Consider the following 18,309-nt stretch of genomic DNA (forward strand, 5'->3'; position numbering starts at 1 on the left):
AATTTGATACATTTTCATTGCAGGATGTTTCCACCGAGTCATCATACTATAGTACAGTAGAATCTCGATGATACGAATCTCACGGGGTCGCGAAAAAATTCGTATCATCCGAAATTCGCATCAAACCAAAATAAAAATTGAGGCAAGCAAATAGACAGTGACTATTCATTTTCCGTTACTGTCAGCGAAAGAGGTCGGTCGTAACGCTTTTGTGTCTCCGTTTTTGGCCAATGCTGCCCAAATACGCGAGATGATTCAAAAGACGTAGCACGTGCTTTCCACCCGCGAGTCGCGCAACAGTGGTCTAAAGCGAGCTTCTCCTAAAGCACGCAGGCGTTAGGTGAAGCCGACTTGCGGAATGGTGACGCGTAATGTTGCCACAAGTTGTCCCGATATGTTCCTTCCACGTGTTCTGGTCGCTGTTTTCCGCCAGAGCGATGTCACACAGCTTCCCGGTTTATTGTTGCGAGGGGGGTAAAACGGTCAAAACAGAGATAAGCTGATAAGGTTCCGGGCCGTGCAATCCCTTTGATCTTATCTCCTCCATCACCACCAAAGGGAAAGTCATTGCTTGCATTGCGCTACGTGAGGTAAGTTGAGTTCGTGGTGAGGAACGCCCTCCCTTTTCGAAAGACGCAGCAGCATGACTCGCGCGCTCTCGCGTCACGGGGGAAGGACCTCTGTCGCATCCTGGGCTCATTCGTATCACCCGTAAAGGCAAGATAACGCGTTCGTATCATCCGAACTCTAATACATGGGGAGAATAGGCATTCCGGCCGGGACCGGAAAAGAATTCGTATCATCGAGATTCTACTGTTAGGTCTACATATAGTAGCATACGAGCATAGTACATAGAGCCGAAACAAACTATTATTGTTTACGTTATTTTCTCTCAAGCTTATCGTGAAGCACATCGACTTTGCTATCCCGAGGACGGACGCACCTGTAGCACTTGACGTCACACTTTCACAGTGGTCACTAAGAGAAACTGCCGAAATTGTAGCTCAAGCAATTCTAGAGGCAAGCTTCACGGCAAGTGCTTATAGAAGACTGAACTGAACTTGAACCTTGGAGTAGTGACGGCGTCGCAGGGCTGCGAAGGTCACTTGAAGCGTGACTACTTTCAATGAGCCAGAACCATAGTTGTGCTCACCTGACGATGAACTGCTCTTGCTTGACTACGCAACGCACGATGATTCACTAAACAAGTACCTATACCTAAGCTACCGACGCCACCTGACTAAAGCCCTATCTACAGCGCTGAAACGCGAAAGCCGTCGTATGTAGCGCATGTAGTAACAGTAATGTACAACATGCAGAACCTGATAATTTGGTCTGGTGTGGTCTGTACCACATTTGTCCTGCCTGAAGGGAAAAAAAAAGTTTCTATTAATGTGCGAATATTTTCTTATCTGGACAAAACTTCCCACTGGGGTTAGGGCAATGATAATGGTGAAAATAAAGCTACGCTACGGACTGTGCCATTAATTTGCTTCGGTGACAACGGAGGAGAGTCGACAGCAAATTGCTAGATGCTAATAGCATCGAGAGAGCAGGAAGAACAGATATGCAAAAACCTCCCATATATTCCTCCCAATATTCTCGCAGTGGTCTGTCACCATTTCACGTGTTTACATTCGTCCTTTATTCTGTACAATTCACATGTTACAGAAGCTGTCCAAGATATAATCACAAAAACATATCACTGACAGTTTAAAAAAAAATAGTGTAACGTAAGCTCGCGTAATTATTCACGCACACACAAGGACTTGGCATCACAGACAACCAGTTATGCCACGAAGGCACCAAGGTAGCAAACCTGGACTAGCAGTCCTTTTCTCCGAGATACTATCAAGCTTCTGCTGCTGAGAAAAAAAAAAATGAAGTGAAACAAAAAAATAAAATCTTCAAACGCAACAACGGTAATGAACCATTCCATCCACCATTCCGATATTAATGCCTCGTTCGTATGTGCACTTTTTCTTTAGGCCAAAAATAACTTTGCAATTGGCACCTCAACACTTAAACCAATATCTTGAAAGTTAGTTATTTAGTCTTATCTAATTAACGATGCACAATAAGAAATAAATACTGGCGATTATGATACACAACTGCTAGTCACACCTAGTCAGTTTCATTCGCACAGTGCTCTCAATTTCCTAAAATTTGAAACCGAATTTCCTAAAAATCTTCGTGCGTGTTTGCTGGGGATACCTCTCCGCAATAAAGGCCCTCTATAAGTAGGGAGTGACTTTTTCTTGTTAAATTCCCCTCCTGGATTTGGAAGGGGAAAAATGGGGTGCTGCTTTCAAAGCTGAAAATTTCGGGGTGAATTTCGGGGTGAAATTGGGTGCTATTGATCCAATCGGATGTTATTGCGCGTTTTTTTTTCTGCTCAGCAAGCGACCTCAGTGAGGCCGACAACAGCGAACCCTTTCACCAGCACCACGGAGCACATACTGCACTAGGTTTTGAATGCAGACGACAGTGATTTAATGCAGAAAACCAGCGTGGATGTCTATCGAATTTTTAATTCCCTACTTGTACTGAACACACATTAAAGAAATCAAGTAAAACTGTGGCAAAATATACCTCTCTGTTGCAGCTCTAAAAACACACCATATCTCTACCTGCAAGCATCCCCATCGGAAGTTGCAACGCCGTACTGTACAGATCCACTCTCACTCAACGGTGTAGTATTTATTATCTGTACAAAAAACCTTCAAAGTCCTCGTGCAGTACTCGAACCATTAAAAAATTCTGGCCAAGCTCACGGGATGGATGCTACGCATCAGAATCAACGAAAAACTTTGTACACAGATACAGACCTGTACACTACAGATGCTATAAATGGCAACTATATCATACATGTATATATATAGTACAAACCGCGTTAAGCGCTATAGATGCTCTCAAGTGCCGACGTCGGACTTTTGCAGACTGGCATATATTTCTGGCAAGGCCACTAAAAGTGAGCGCAAGAAAAGAAAGAAAGCAAAGTCTCGAAGATAGAGAGATAAGAGCACCATGGATAGATGTTACTGGAGGGCTTGTGCGAACTTTAAAAAGAAAAAGGCTGCAACAGTGCGTGGCTGGAAGTCCAGTTAAGGGTTGCCAACATTTGAAAATGCCTGGAACAAGCCATGGGGGAATGCTGGCCACCATTTCGCACACATTTTTTCCAGCATTGTGATGGATGGCATACCTTAGAAGGTGATAATTCGAGAGCTACTAGAAAAACAGATCTTGTGCCCGAGCAGCGCAATATCTGCCAATATTGGCAATACCGGCACAATATTGGGCTGACATAGCCAATATTGGTCCAGTATTGTGCCGGTATTGTCAATACTAGAAAAACAGATCTTGTGCCCAAGCAGCACAATATCTCGGTCAATATTGGACCAACATTGACAATACTGGCACAATATATGGCCGGCGTTAGCCAATATTGGTCCAATATTGGGCCAAGATGTTGTGCTGCTTGGGTAGATTCACCAAAACGTTACACATGATGTGTAACAATCGCTCCTTCCTGTTTTTTTCTTCCTTTTTTTTATGCCATGATTTCGATTCTGGATCGTACTTAAGCGATGGCCAGCTCCACCACAGTTCATCCCAAACTCGGCACGAAGATCGATTCTTTCGTAGCAGATCGGAAGTCTGTCCGCAGCCACGTGCAGTGAGACAGAAAAAGTAATTAAAAAAAGTACAAAAAAAGGAACATTCAGCCTGCAGCTCAGGGTAAAAAACATGATCACAACCAAGCTCACAGAAACGGTGTACAAGATAAAGGCTATGCCATCGCTGACATTAAAGGCAGTGGGAAAGATTTTTGAGAGAGGTTAAATATTAGATGCACAAATATAATATCATGTGGACAGAATGTGGACCGCATTGCTCAGCAACTCAACGTTAAGGCGGAGCTACAAACGGTTCGCGATTTAAACTATGCTTTCCGAAATACAGCATTTTAGATACCGCGGCGGTATGCGCTGGAAAGTGTTAAAAAGCTTAATTTGTCGTTTCCTAAAAAACTCGCCCGCGTTCTGAACCCACGGTTATTTCATCTCGGTCCAATGCCTCGGAAAGTATAATCTCCCCCGAAACGTACGTGGCCGTACATGTGCCGTGGAAGAAGAGTCCGCGAAGTCTTCGACATACGGAGGCGGAGAAAAAAAAAAAAAAAAACGCCAACCATTTCCCTTCGACAGCAAGTTCAGGCAATTGGGGTCGGGCGTTAACAGAAAATTTAAGGGAAGTGAGCAATGCGGAAATGACAAAGTTTAAGCCAAGATGTCGGCCCGCTTGTCGCGTAGACGGTTTCTGGTCTTGGTCCTCGCCCGACAGCTTGCCACGTTCACCATGTGCTGAAAAGGAAGGAAAGAAGAAAAAAAAAACGGTGCACAGATGATGGCACGTTTCGAAGTCTGCAGAGGGGAGGGAGCTTACCCTCTCAAACTTTGTGACCTTGGAGATGATGGCATCCTCTTGCGTCAGAGGTGGTCCCAGCTCAAAGATGTCTCTCAACAGTTCATTCTCCTGATGCGAACGTAAGACAGCACAGGTGAGACGCTCGTTTCGACACGACGGTATTAAAGGCCCCTAGCTTTCCGTGGCGGAAAATTAACGTATCCGCGGGATTCCGTGGGCGGGAGAAAGCGAGCGAGAAAACGTTGCAGCATTCTCCTAAAGACTGCTTAGCGACTCTCATTTTCCAGCCTTTCGTAAGTTTCCAGTGTGCAAAGAAAAATCTGACTCAACTCTGGCAATTTCTCTTCGGGAGTTCCTGTCAAATTTTATTTCGTTGCAGCACGTTCACCAAGTGCCAACGGTATCAGTTGTGTCGGGCACCGCAGTTGTGACTAATCGGGTTTAACCTGAAAAAAATGCTGCAGATTGATTGAAATCCTTACACAATAGTGTAATATGTTACGCAAAAAAAAAACACGATTCTGGGGGAAACAGACCGTTCAGTGAGGCATGGCCAATTCCTCTTAATTTGGCAGAATGCTCGATTCGCGGAAAGCTAGGGAGGACTCTAAGCGTTATCGTGAGCATTACCGCAAGATGAAAGTTGATGCCTGCACCGATGACCTGACAGAAAGCGTCGTACTGCAGTTTCCTGCACCAGGTGTCAAGCTCCAAAACCTCGCGGCCAAACTTCACCGTGATGTCGGGCGATCCATTTTCCTGAATAACAAGAAAGAAAAGGTTGATCCAGAGCCATCCCCAAGATCATAGTACATCAAGGTACTTCGTCACATGGCAAACGTTCCCTTTTTACATCCAACTGGATCCCTCTTTGCGAAATTTAGCATAATCAGAATTATGGATCTCTATAAGTACCGTATGTCCATTACATATGTAACTTCAGTAAAGCAAAATAATCACATCTTTCTAGCCCTAGCCAATTTAACCATGAGATTAACCTCTTATTCACTACGCTACAATGAGCCCTACTTCACACCGTGTGCACAAACTAATTATGGCTCACAGTTGGTTTCATATAATCTTCCACGACACATCAATTCCCATATCCAAAACAACATTGACATCAGCTGTCTTCCAATTCGCTCCATAAAGGCCATGTATGTTCACAAGGATAGTCATATTATTTCGTGTGTTCTCATAGCATTTTTGTTTTATGCATCTTAATGCATTGTGTTCATTACCATTGTCTCACTCCGTAATTCGTCTGGTCTGCTATTTGTCATTGCTTTGTTGTATCTGTCGAGTGTGCAGAGGGGGGTCAGACCTCGTCAAGCTGCAGTTTTTGCAGCTTTTTGTCTGTATCCCCTCACCAAGTGTCATTGGTGAAATAACTTATATTATTATTATCATATTCCGCCTGGAGCAGGATCAGGGGTGGAAGTGGTGTCAGGACTTTTGGAGCTACAATTGGAGCAGCAAAAATCTGCTTCTGGAGGAGATATGGAGCAGGAAAAATTACATTTTGGAGCACACATGCCGGAATTTGGAGCCGGAACGTCTGGTACGCAGATTGGTTCCTTGAAGATTTGAGATCCGCACATTGTCATGTACTGCCAGATATACCATGAATCATGAGAAACTAACCATTTTCTTCATGTAAACATAAAAATATCAGTGTACAAAATTTTATAGACTAGCTAGCACGACTAGTTAAAACATACACACACTGGTGAAAACTAGTGCATATTTTGTTGACCAGCTGGCTTGATTAGTTGAAACGTACCCACACACCTGGTGAAAACTAGTACAGAATGAAACTTTCAGCACTGCAGGAATGCAGTCACAATACACAATCAGAAGAACGTTGTAGTTTTAGTGTTGACTGAGGAGTGCCATGTGCAGTGCTTACATTGGTACAATTATCCATAGTTTCCATGTTACTCGTGCAGCGCTGAGAGTATAACGTTCGTCTGATCCCCTCCTTTTCTTGTTCCGCGGGTTACTCTCAATCTCTCGAATGCGTTGGAGAAACTTTGGAAATTTTGCGTTTGCGTCCTTCAGTAGAACGCTCGCACTCTCCACCTTCACCATGTCCTGTGACTTGCCACCTTGGCTGACCAGTGACTGGACATTCAATGAAAATTTTGGGCATCCTCAGCAGTCCGCGTTCTCTGTTCTGTTTCTCTTGCTTCTCGTTCCAGGCGTTCTTTGCACGCCTTGTAGTAGTTTGGGAAACAACGTACGAAAGTTTATTCCTTCCGCACTGAATGGGGAAACCTAGCTGGGAAAATCTCTGGTGTGACGTCTTCCCATGTGTAAGGTGCAGAGTTCACAATCTCCTAAAGTACGAAAATACTGTCTGCTTTTAAAATAACTTTCTTGTACGTTAGCTCTGGCCTCAAAAGCGTTCAGGTCCTTGCTTCGGCACTTGAAGAATGCCACTCTCGTCTCTGTGATTCTTTACTCTGTCTGTGTGTCGTTGTCTCTGTCTGTGTTTCTTTGATGCTGCATGACGCGTGACAGCCGAACCACCAGCGTGCACGATATGGCCACGCTGCATGAAGTGCAGTAAACATCGGTTTATTTTACACTGGGTTGGCACCACAACGAAATGAGGTCACCATTTGGGTCGATCCATTTGAAGATGTCATCGTTGAATTTCGTGTTTCTTTCTGAAATGTACATGGGCCCTGTCCCGTGATTCTAACAGAAGATAAGAACAAGGAAAAAAAAACAAGTCAGCAGTGACTTATGCCTATCGTTACTTTTGCTCACCGTCGCACAGCGTGCCTGCACCACCTAAAAGATGACAAAGGCAAAAGGAACCGCAAAAGCGCAAGTGCCGCTGCCGCGCACCCCATCAAAGATAAGCCTAACGAGCCTGACTGGCGGCCTAACCAACCTGAAATCAAACCAAATTGTCTCGGATTGGCTGGCTTTAGATTTTGTTGGATATGAAGAGAGCTTCGTGGGCGGGTTGATTGTGGGGCGGATATGGATGCTCGTGACTCCCTTTTGGCAGTGTTACCAGAGTGGTACGGACCTCGGCGGTAGTTTGGCGCAACTTTGATGTTGCGGCTCAAGTTGGTGCATGAAAAGCAGCGAGGCGCAGAATGGCGCAAATGGCGCAGCACTTCCACCCCTGAGGATGAATGTGAATCAAACATTGCTAATTTCACTTTGTTGAACACTGCTGAAATATTTTCCTTCAATTCAACCACTCCAGTGGCTAACGCAGTCAGCTCCCACCAGGAGGTGGAATATGAAAACTGGATTTCAGGCGTCAAGGATGGACAACGATAAGGTGTCAAATGGTGATGCTGCGATTATGATTGGGCTCTGATGTATATTAGAGCCCGAAGTATTCACGATTTTTTTTTCTAAATTCGGAGGGTAAAAATCGGGTAAATAAACATGTTCTCTTAGGGTGGAACATGGGTTCCACCCTATGGGGGCAACCTTCAATTTGGGGTGCAAATTTGGGAAAAAAAATCGGTTTAAACCCTAAAGCTTCAGGCTCTATCTATATCACGCGTGGCAGCTCATCTGGTGTTTGAGATACACACTCTCGTCTAACAGACAGACGCAAAAATTCAGCAGAGGGAGGCAGCTTTTGGAAGAACCAGATTTCAGAGAGCTAAAATAGGCGTGTCAAGTTACACATCTGCTACGGGGACAATATATAAATTTAAAAAAGGAGGCCATTTTTGTTTGGTGCTTGTATTGACGTGACATCTAACAGGCGCAACCAGTACCTTAACGGCACGGTAGACATCCCTGAAGGTCGATCGCTGCTGCCTCCGATCCTTCTTGGCACGGAACTTTTGACTGTCCGTGGCAAGCTGCCGCAGTTGTTCCAGCAGCTCTTCTGAGGGATCTTCGAAGTCCTGTAATGGGATCGAGCCCTCTTAGGGGATAACCACGGGACATATTCTCCCAGCACCATTCCGGGCCGTCAATTCGCCTGGAGGGCCGAGAAATTAATAAATGAACTAAGAACCGCGCTCACTTCGTCGTATTCACGGGCCACCTCGTAGATGATAGCGATGACCTCGCCAGCTGCAATGCGCAAGTCTAGGTCGGAGCTCTGCAGGACCTCTTGGAGCTTCTTCAGCTGGCTGGAAAGCAGGAGTATGTAACAGAGCGAGTGTTTGGGCTGGTTGGTACATGTTTCAATTAAAAACAATTAAAAAAAAAAAAAACAGTACTGGGTAGGACAAGGATGGAGAATAAAAACGACAGGGACCGGAACCGAACTGCAACCAAGTGAAGTTTTATTTTCGAGCAAGCCCAGGTGTGTCTGCTTGGGCTTGCTCAAAAATAAAAATTTCACTCGTTTGCAGTTCAGTGCCAGTCCTTGCCGTTTTTATTCTCTGTCCTTGTCCTACCCAGCACTGGGGATTTTCAATTGTTTTTAAATGAAAGTAGGAGTATGTAGGACTATTTCACTGCGGCCAATCGCTACTTCAGGGTATAAGGGGCATGCCAAAATTAGTTTTACCCCCACAATTTACATCAGCATCACCAGGTAAACTATGGAAGACCCCTGACAACTGAATTCCCTTGGTGGGTATAAACTTTAAAATATTTCTCCCTCAGCTCTGCCTCTCTCCAACGTGTGTTCGTTTCCAATGTGAGAAGTGCTCTCCACCTGGAAGTCTCCTCTTTCGCGTGATACCTCCCAATATTACAGTGTACTACAGCTCCTGACATGAAAACTGATTTTTGCCTCCTCAACTTGGAACACCACAAAACCCGAAAACAGCGACATCTAAAGTGGCACCCCTAAGATCTCCATGGTGCAGGATCAATGTCAGAACTATGGTCCCACGAAATATTTGCCAAATGTGTCTCTGTCCGAATTCACGCATTATTAAGGTCACAAATTTACATAGATTGAGCAGTTACCCGTCAAAAAGAACTCAAGTTAAGTTACCGTGTGCAAAATGTAACCAAGTTAATAACGAAGTTCTTCTGCCTGAAATATAACTCGCAGCTACCAAGTTACCTAAGAAAAAGAATGAGTTACTTCAAAGTTACTTCGGACACAAAATAGCATTACGCAGGTGCAGCGCGCATGAGCAGTTGAGTTAGACCTTGAGTTGCCTGCGGAGGAGTGCAACACGCTTAGATCGTTTTCGTTTATGTCCAACAATAGACCTCTCCCTGTTTGTAAACGAATGACGTCATAGTGTCCGACGGCGCCAAAATTTGGTAGAATTGAACTACGCTCGAAGCTAGAGGTGAACAAGGTCGCGCCCGAAATCCACGGTCTTGAGGGGATTGCGGTCCTACTTTTCTTTCAATGGGAGGCAGCGAACAAGCCCTGTTCGTGGAACCAGCCCTCTTCTTTCGATTTGTTTCGGTTTCAGTCTGTCTACCAATGTCATGATGACGTTTCTCCGGGAGAGGTCTATTCGAACGCTCTGCATCTTACTCCCCGTGGGCGCGCAATGGCTCAGCTTCATCCCAATGGTAGTGGTTCTTACTCCCTTAATAAAATACTGTCATTGATTGAACAGGGTGTCTACCAAACTGCAGCCTTCAAATTCCCTGACTTTTCCAGGTTTTCACTGACTATTTCAAGCGAATTGACAAAAACATAAGGGAACTTGGTGCCTGCCCATACGTTTTGATACCAGATCCAACATAAAACAGACCATTTATTAAGTATTAGTGAGGCTACTCTACTTTTCTGCGTGAGAGCTTGTCATACTGGTGAACTGCTACTCACAGTAACGTTGCTGCGGCATCGCCTCTCAACCACCGGTCAGCACGCGAGATTCGCCGCGCATCATCACGGCACTTGCCTGCGATTTTCCCTGACTTCAGCTGCTTTTCAGCCAAATTCCCTGACAATTCCCTGACTTTTCCAGTCACATCAAAATTCCCTGACTATTCCCTGTTTTCCAGGTTTTCCAGGTTGGTAAACACCCTGTTGAATATCACGTTTTATGGTAAAAAAATGCCACGGAGGAACCGGAGAGAAAACAAGAAAATATGTGGACGTGAGTGAAAGGCGAGTTAAAAGTACAACTTGGAATTTAACTTAAGTTACTTTGGCAAAGTCACCTGAAAAAGGAACGAGTTCCTCTGAAAGTTACCGGGGCGCAAAAGTACCGAGTTAAGTTACAAGTTACCAAAAAAAAAGGAACTTAGTTACAGTAACGAGTTACTTGTAACGAGTTACCTCGAACTCTGTAAATTTAACCCCTTACAGAGTGTGCATGCACACAGTTTGATTCCCCCACCTCGGTGCCACAGCAAGAACCCTGTCCACTGAGGCGACAGTCAACAGGAGGCCCCAGGCCAGCAGGGCGGCGGACTGCAGCACGGCCTGACCTTCCATCGTTTTGCGTGAGGAAGATGTCAGGACCGACTGAAGAGCTTCCATCGCTGACTGCACCACCTTGGTGAGAACAATTTTCGATCAGTCGACGTAAGGTCACCGCGGAGAGGCTGAAAAACGTCAGGCTCACCACGAAGTTGTCGGATTCCGCAATGAAGCAGCACAAACCCAGGGAGGTGGCACACTGTCAACGAGACAAGAAAGTGCCGGTTGTAGCTATACTCCCAAGATAACGTAAGAGTTACAGTCATAGGCGCGTACGTCAGCCAGTGAATGATGTATGCTCCTAAACAGAACTTCACGGCGTAACGTGCATCGCACCTGATTTGTAGAAAGCGCGGGGTGTACGCCTTTTTGGGACAGTTAACGTAACTACGTAAGTGTCACAAAAAGGTGTGGTAAGATGGGGGAAGCCGACTCACGTTTTGTCGACGCCAATGTTTTACACGTTTTCTTTAAAAGCATGCAAATGTGCTCAGCGTATGTCACCTCTGATGAGTGTTTTCACAATCAGTGTACAAGCAATAGTTTCAAGCATGTGGGTGCACTACACTTACTTACTTACTGACTACGTACACTAATGTACTGACTAAAGACTCAGAGGCATTATACACCTGCCTAAGCCTATCTAAGACAGCCTTAGATTTGTAGGAGGAGTTGAATTTACCCCTTGGTATAGATAGAGCCTGAAGTTTTCGGGAAATATTTTTTTATACACTCGGGGGTAAAACTCGGATAAATACACGTGTGCACTAAATTCATGCAAATTCGGGTGAAAAAACTTCCAGTACGCTAAATTCGGGGAGAAATTGGGCTCAGTTATTCAAACTAATTGTAGCGGTTTGGTACAAATGGTGATGTAACCGCATTTTTCTGCCAAACAAGTTAGTTAGTGCATTCCTACAGACATCCCAGTGAGGGCAATTTGCCGGGTAAAAATCGGGTTTCACCCTAAAGAGACAACCTTCAATTTGGGGTGCAAATTCGGGGAACAATCGGGTAAAACCCTAAAACTTCAGGCTCTAGGTATAGAGCAGGGTTCTCTTCCTCTTTTTTTCTTAAGTACACGTTTTTCTACAATTTACATGAAAAAGTAGGTCGTTTTTCTTCAATACTCTCGAAGTGCAGATTATCCCCCGGAGGTCCAAGAAGGTTCTCAACACGAAGGATTTAAAAAGAACGTGACTTTTTTTTTTCTTTTTTTTTAAACAAACCGTTCTCGCACTCGGAGGTCTTTCTTTGAAGGAAACTTAAACGTACGCCCCGCCACCGCGTAACCACTACCGAACCCACCATCCTCGAAACAGCTCGAGCGAACGGGCGCAGGAAAACTTCACACACCTTGGCTCTGGTGTGAGGAGACTGGGCAGGATCGGCCAATGCAGAGAGCAAGGGCTGCCTGAGCGCCGCGAACAGTGCCTGCGAGTCGTCTCCGGCTCCAAAATGCACGCACAGCAGCGCCCCCACTGTGGCGGAGAGCCCCACTTCCTCACCACCTCTTCCCCTGTGCACACCCCTCTCCACCATGTCGCTGACGGTCGTCGGCCTGTCGGCGAGGAAGTCGTAGAGGTATCTGGCGGAGAGTGCCTTGCGGACGGCTTCCAAGCAGGCCAGCCGTCCCTTCGCGCTGCAGCACGATAAGACAGGGAGGTAAAGAAGCACCCAACACTCTCAATAATCTGTCACTTTAAAGGGACGGTCCAGACACACAGCACAGCTTGAAAGACACTATCACACATGCTTTCTTATAATGCTCAAAGCCAATGCGCAAAGTATTTCGATTTAATTTGCTGCCAAAATGTTGACAATTGAACCTCTGTATGCAATAAGGGGATACGTCGATTTATCCCCTTTTTGCTATTTTTGCTGCAATGACATCTACATACCAGTATGTACCTGCCAAAGAAAATTTAGGATCGTATTGCAATTTATTGGCCCGCTACAGGAGGGTAAGAAACGGGAAATGCATGTATGTCAATGGGACGGACAATCAGATCAGGGCCCTTTTCTCGGTTTGAGATTTTTCGACTTATCCCCTTACTGCGTACACAGGTTCAATTGTGCTTCTGTGTTCTCAGTGCTGGTGCTCTTGCTGTCACGACAAAGCAGTAACTTCAGCTTTTTGCTGTGCCAAGGAGTCCAGCCACCAATTCGTGACAAAGCATGCTGATCTGCTTTATTGTGTCTCAAATCAGCTCAAATCTTCAACCACCTTTATCTCTCTCACGGAGCATTGCAACGTCCATCACAAAGTGTAAGTGTAACACCAAAAAAAATACGTGAACATACATATTCGTTCATTCCTCTTTATCTCAAAGGCTATGACACCCTGACAATGAAACTCCCCATTCACCATCTTGCAACAAAGCTGTTGTTCTCGTTGACTTGCGGTCCCTTTAAACACATACCAAACTGGAAACAATATTTTATGTTCCCAGCACCTTGCAGCATGCGAGTGTCCAGCAATACCTTTCATTAGCACAAAATGTGTGAGAAGTGGATATATGATACTTTGGAGAAGGCAAAGCTTGTATGTTTGACACAAACGAGAACTGCCCAGCCCTAGGAGCCTCAAGGAATCGAGTTTCTACAAGAGAGACGTTTCCAAAAGTCTACTCTTGCAAACAGCTCGACCCTGCCTACGGCGCATCCAACAGTAATACGTCAGTCGTTCCTGCATGCCGAAAGCTCGCAACTACCGTATTTTCACGCGTATTAGCCGCGGCTTATGCGCAATTTATTTTTTTCGCGGGCGCTCTGCGGCTTATCCGTGGGTGCGGCTTATCTGGTGATTATTTTTCCCTGGTACTTTCCCCATACCCCGGGTTAAACGAAAGGGCCGACAGTGCCTCATGTTTTTCGGAACAGGACCGCCCTGCCAGTGCACGAACAATACCGAACAGGGGCGGGTCCACTCCACATTCGAGTGGACTAACCCGTCAATCCATGAAAAACACGCAACAAGGGCACAATCCGATCTTAGTAAAACACTAGAACTGACCTTCTTTGTTATACATCATGCCGACACCGGAATGTGGACAGGGTTTATGGCCTTCCCTACGGTCTCCTTTGTCGGCAGACCCACAGGAAGGGTTCAATACACCTGATATCGGGATAAAACGTGGTCAGCTAAGCATCAGTTCTCATTTGACGAGAGCAGCAGCATTCGTGGACACGGGCACGGTTAGAGGTGTTAGAGGTGAGGCATGGCTCCAACGCTGAGGCACAGCCACGAAAGCGGCTTCAAAGTAAAAGTCGTCGACTTCGCGGACAAGTATGCGAACAGGGCAGCTGGCAGGGAGTACGGCGCTGACAAGCGTTGAGCGTCTCTGTTGATTTTGTATGTGCATCACTGGTTTAGCGCACAAAGCAGTCGCGTCGTATTACCCGCGGCTTATCTGCGAGTGCGGCTTATCTGCACAAACATTTTCAAAATGTATCTAAAAACGAGTCCTGCGGCTTATCTGCGGTGCGGCTAATACGCATGAAAATACGGTAGGTTTGACAACTCTTTAAGTTTTCATCATCTGACTAGCTCCATATCAGTAGCTACGACTTGAGTGTCACCTCTTTTGCGAAGTGCCATCGATGGCTTCTTTCAGCTTGTCTTCAAAGTCGTCGTGCTGGATTGTGTCTTCAGCGTCAGGATCTCCCACTACGAGGCAACGTAGCAATATGAGGGCATGCTCCATGATTTCCTCGCTCGATTGCGAGGACAGGAGCGTGGATAGACACGTACCTGTTCCGGCATCGCTGCCGCACCTAGAGTCGCAACTGATGCCGCAACTGGCAACACTTCCGGTATCGGGGATGGATTCGTCATCACTTGAGGCAGCCCCATTGTGGTTCGTGGCTGAGGCGTCCGGCCTGGACCTTGCAGCTCCACCTTACAATATATATAAATAAATATACAGTCAAACCTCGCTTTACGAACACCCTTCGTTTCTCAGAAAATCGTTCGTAAATCGAGGTCCGAGGTGTGCAGTGCACAAATACCTCACAAAACCACGGGAAATTGATTTGAATAAGTTTCATTATTAAAATACTGCATAATTGTGCTTTGCACCATACTTTCGGCAGGGTCTATCCTGTTTAGAAGAGATGACAGAAGTCTGACACTTGACTCATCCACCCGGTCCTCAAAGTACCGTATCGCGCGCGGATGAGACTGTCTCCAACGGCAAATATCACGCTTGTCACCGGCTGTCAGGACTGAACGCCTTCTCTTGGAATGGCAAGATGTTTCCATCTCGGAGACCTGTTCCAAACTCACAACCGTTCGGCTGTAAACGCCGGAATTATTCTTTCAGGAAATGGTGAATCATGTTTGTGGAACCTAGTGGCGTTGGGACATTGTATGTTTGACCTTGGCAGCATGTACTGAGGAACTTTCATTATCCTCCGGTCCATTGGCCTGTCCTTCATAACGCCCGTTCGTATATCGAGGTCAGAATGGCTTGGCTACTTTGGGTCCGTTCCCTAATAATCCGTTCATAGTTCGGATATCGAGGGTTCGTAAAACGAGGTCAAAATACACGGAAAAAGTTTGGTTTCCTGTGGAGCCATTCGTAAGTTGAGGGAATTCGTATATCGAGGGTTCATAAAACGAGGTCTGACTGTATATAGGGTGTTCAAAATTAAGCTTTCACGAGCGCTACGAAAACACAGTGATGACAGGAAACCGGATGATAACTTTATGCTACTTGTGTAAGAAACAGGTGCTGCTAATTATGTAGCACCTGTTTCTTACTCAAGGAACAGAAAAAGTAGCAGCAGTTTTCTTTTGTTCGCCGTTTATAAAGTGCTAGCGAAAGCTTAATTTTGAACACCCTGTATATATATAAATAATTGTCCTGACTTGTCCTGATGAAGGCAGTACTACTGCCGAAATGTCGACCGTTTTGTTAAATGTCTCTTGGGATGTAGTAGTTTTCGCGTTAAATTCTCCATAAATGAACTAGTTTCTGTCATCTCAACCTCTCGAACCTATAAATAAATATATATAAATGAAGTATACACTTAACAGAGTGTGAGTGCAAATATGTTTTATATTATGTTATGTATTTGAGTTGTTTTATCTAACGGCACACAAAGTGCAAAAATTTCTCCTTGTGAAATGAAAGGTGCAGTTACTTTGGCAGTAAAAAATGAAATGACAAACAGAAGGTTTTACTGACAAGCTTTCGAGGCAGGGTCTGCGCTTCATCAGGTATCTCACTAGGTACGACTCAAGTACACACTTTGTCGGATACTTTGACAACAGTACAAGAAGGAACAGGACAGGAACACGTTTGTGTTTCCCAATAGTGAAACAGCCGCATACCTTTGCACATACCGATGTATATTTTGTAATGCACAAACATTTTTACATTCACATAATATTAAAAACTCAGCCAAAGTGTTTATGTCATCCCCTAGACAGAACCGAAAGAAATAGTCAGAGCTCCTTCGCTGTACGCATAGCATATGTTTGTAAGTGCTCGGCAATGTTTGAGCACTTACGTATATATATATATATATATATAGGTTAAAGAGGTTGATACATCAGACGGCTGTGAAGTTGAATAAAAGTAAAGTAATAAGATGTGGACGACTTTTTTGTCCTGGCAAAAACAGTGCTGCTGTCGAACGTTCTCTTAAACGCTGCATAGCATATTTTAATCTTTGTGTTAGATTACCCATTAAATAAACTAGTTTTTGTTAACTTTCCTGCAATCTGTCGTCCACGCCTTATTATTTTACTTTGTATATATATACTGTATATCAATTATTGTATTTGCATTTTTACATCATACTAATTGAAGCACAAAGTTAGTGCACCTTAAATCAGAAACAGTGCAAGGCCATCGAGAAAAGTCCATACAATCTTTATCGAATGATGTCATTTTGGGTAATAAAAACTGCTACACGAAGTTACACACAAACACTGCTTGCCTACTTACTGAAAGCACAGAGCACTGGAAGTCATTTACTAACAATAGTGGTAGGTTATTAACCTTCAACTGCTACAGTAGCAGGAGTGGAGTCATAATCAAAGAACCGAATGTCATTTTTCTCACAATTCTTCACTAAAAACTTCACAAAGTAAAACAGTGCTAGCAGTTCACCCTCCAAAGCATGTTCACAGTTGAAGGAAACAATCTTTCACTGATCATGAAAGTCTCAGAATTGAAAGATAATGACAAAAATCATGTTTTAATGAACATTCATTCATGGCAGGCACATAAGTGACACTGCTGCAAGTTGAGCTGCATCATTCTTACACGACTTAGTTTACAATTACTTTATTACTCATACGAAGAACACAGGCTGAATAACTCTGATGGTTATCTCAACTTGGTGCGTCATATGAAATAACAGACGACAGTACACAAAACTTGCAGAAGACACAGGCGAAGAATGAAGACCGCTAATAAAACTTTTTCTTTTCTTTTAATCTTCTAACGCGGGACTGTCGTGAAGCCACCTGGTTTCTATCTGTGTTTATCCATCAATTTCTAATCGTCCTGCGGTGAAGTAAAATGAGACGGCCAGCACCTCTTGAAATGAGTTGGACGGCAAAAGTGCGTCTGTGGCATGGAAGAACAGTTCTGAGCTCGACTTTGTAGCTCAGGAGACATTATCTGTATGAACGTTTACCTGTCCTCAATAAACCGTCTGCAGTCATAAAATTATAGGGTTCAGCGCAGAAAGCTCCTGCAGGGACGATGGCATCAAAAAAGGAACTTGACGTTTTCCCTGTTCGACAAATGCACAGGGATGAGGTCGTCAAACACGAATGGCTCACGTGAAACGTCCTTGCGCAAATCGGCCTTGAAAACACGATACCTGTACTTATTACCTGTCTTTCCCTTTAAAATCTATACTAGGTGAAGTCCCATACGCACGGAACCAACACTTAAAACAGCAGCAACGTCATTAAATAGTAAACTACGCTAGCATAACTTACAGTGAGTTGGCTGATGATGCATTAAAGCATATGGCTCACTGAATGAATGGCAACGCGAGCAAACCGATTTTCTCTACCGATACTGACGCTGAGGACAGAAAGTTTACATGTTGACATGTTTGTAAACAAAGCTGATTCACAGATGAGTCACGATGTTGCCATATTTAGCCGCAGAAAACAAATATAATGCTAAAGGTCGCGCGCAGTACCCGCTTTTTAGGCATAGGAGCATCGCTTACCTGCTTTTGATCTCCTCTTTCCTTTAGGCATCCTCTTCAGTTTTTCTAATCAAAAACACCTAGATAGCTGCTTGATCAAGATGGGCAACAGGTCGCTATTAATCTGAATTCCAACTCTTTCTTAAAATTACAATATTTGTTGAGAAATTTTGTAGGCTTTATCCACATGGTGAGCTCAAAAACTGCAATCGCTTCTCGCCAGGCGGCTACACAGAGACGTGAGGTGGGGTGGCGCTGCATGTTTCCAGAATTTTCAAGAGAAAAAAAAAATATCGTCAAATTTCGTCAGTAGTTTGCAGGTAAACGCTAGACCAAGAAATACTCGTAATTTTACGCGGTTA

General features: G+C 44.6%; 1 protein-coding gene across 2 annotated transcripts; it reads right to left on the minus strand.

Annotated features, from left to right (window-relative positions):
* Window positions 1–2,511: 2,511 nt before the first annotated feature.
* On the minus strand, window positions 2,512–18,178 carry LOC135387931 (interferon-related developmental regulator 2-like). 2 transcript variants are annotated; one of them, XM_064617155.1, is made up of 11 exons: window positions 17,969–18,178; window positions 14,520–14,666; window positions 14,348–14,435; window positions 12,122–12,407; window positions 10,911–10,964; window positions 10,683–10,840; window positions 8,441–8,549; window positions 8,187–8,318; window positions 5,062–5,190; window positions 4,450–4,539; window positions 2,512–4,367 (listed from the first exon to the last, which is right to left on the minus strand). In XM_064617155.1, exons 1-11 carry the CDS (start codon window positions 17,997–17,999, stop codon window positions 4,284–4,286), a joined length of 1,308 nt encoding a protein of 435 aa, XP_064473225.1. In that variant the 5' UTR covers window positions 18,000–18,178; the 3' UTR covers window positions 2,512–4,283. The 2 variants fall into 2 exon arrangements, with proteins under 2 accessions (XP_064473225.1, XP_064473226.1); XM_064617156.1 differs by lacking the exon at window positions 17,969–18,178 and adding an exon at window positions 17,730–17,901.
* Window positions 18,179–18,309: the final 131 nt, after the last annotated feature.

This window comes from Ornithodoros turicata, chromosome 3 (assembly GCF_037126465.1).
Source record: "Ornithodoros turicata isolate Travis chromosome 3, ASM3712646v1, whole genome shotgun sequence".
NCBI classification, from domain to species: domain Eukaryota; kingdom Metazoa; phylum Arthropoda; class Arachnida; order Ixodida; family Argasidae; genus Ornithodoros; species Ornithodoros turicata.

Coding starts and splice junctions, on each gene's coding strand:
- LOC135387931 (XM_064617155.1), bottom strand. CDS start 17,999: ATGCCTAAAGGAAAGAGGAGATCAAAAGCAG. Junction 12,408..14,347: donor GATGGCACTTCGCAAAAGAG/GTGACACTCAAG, acceptor ATCGTGCTGCAG/CGCGAAGGGACGGCTGGCCT. Junction 8,319..8,440: donor TGGCCCGTGAATACGACGAA/GTGAGCGCGGTT, acceptor ATCCCATTACAG/GACTTCGAAGATCCCTCAGA.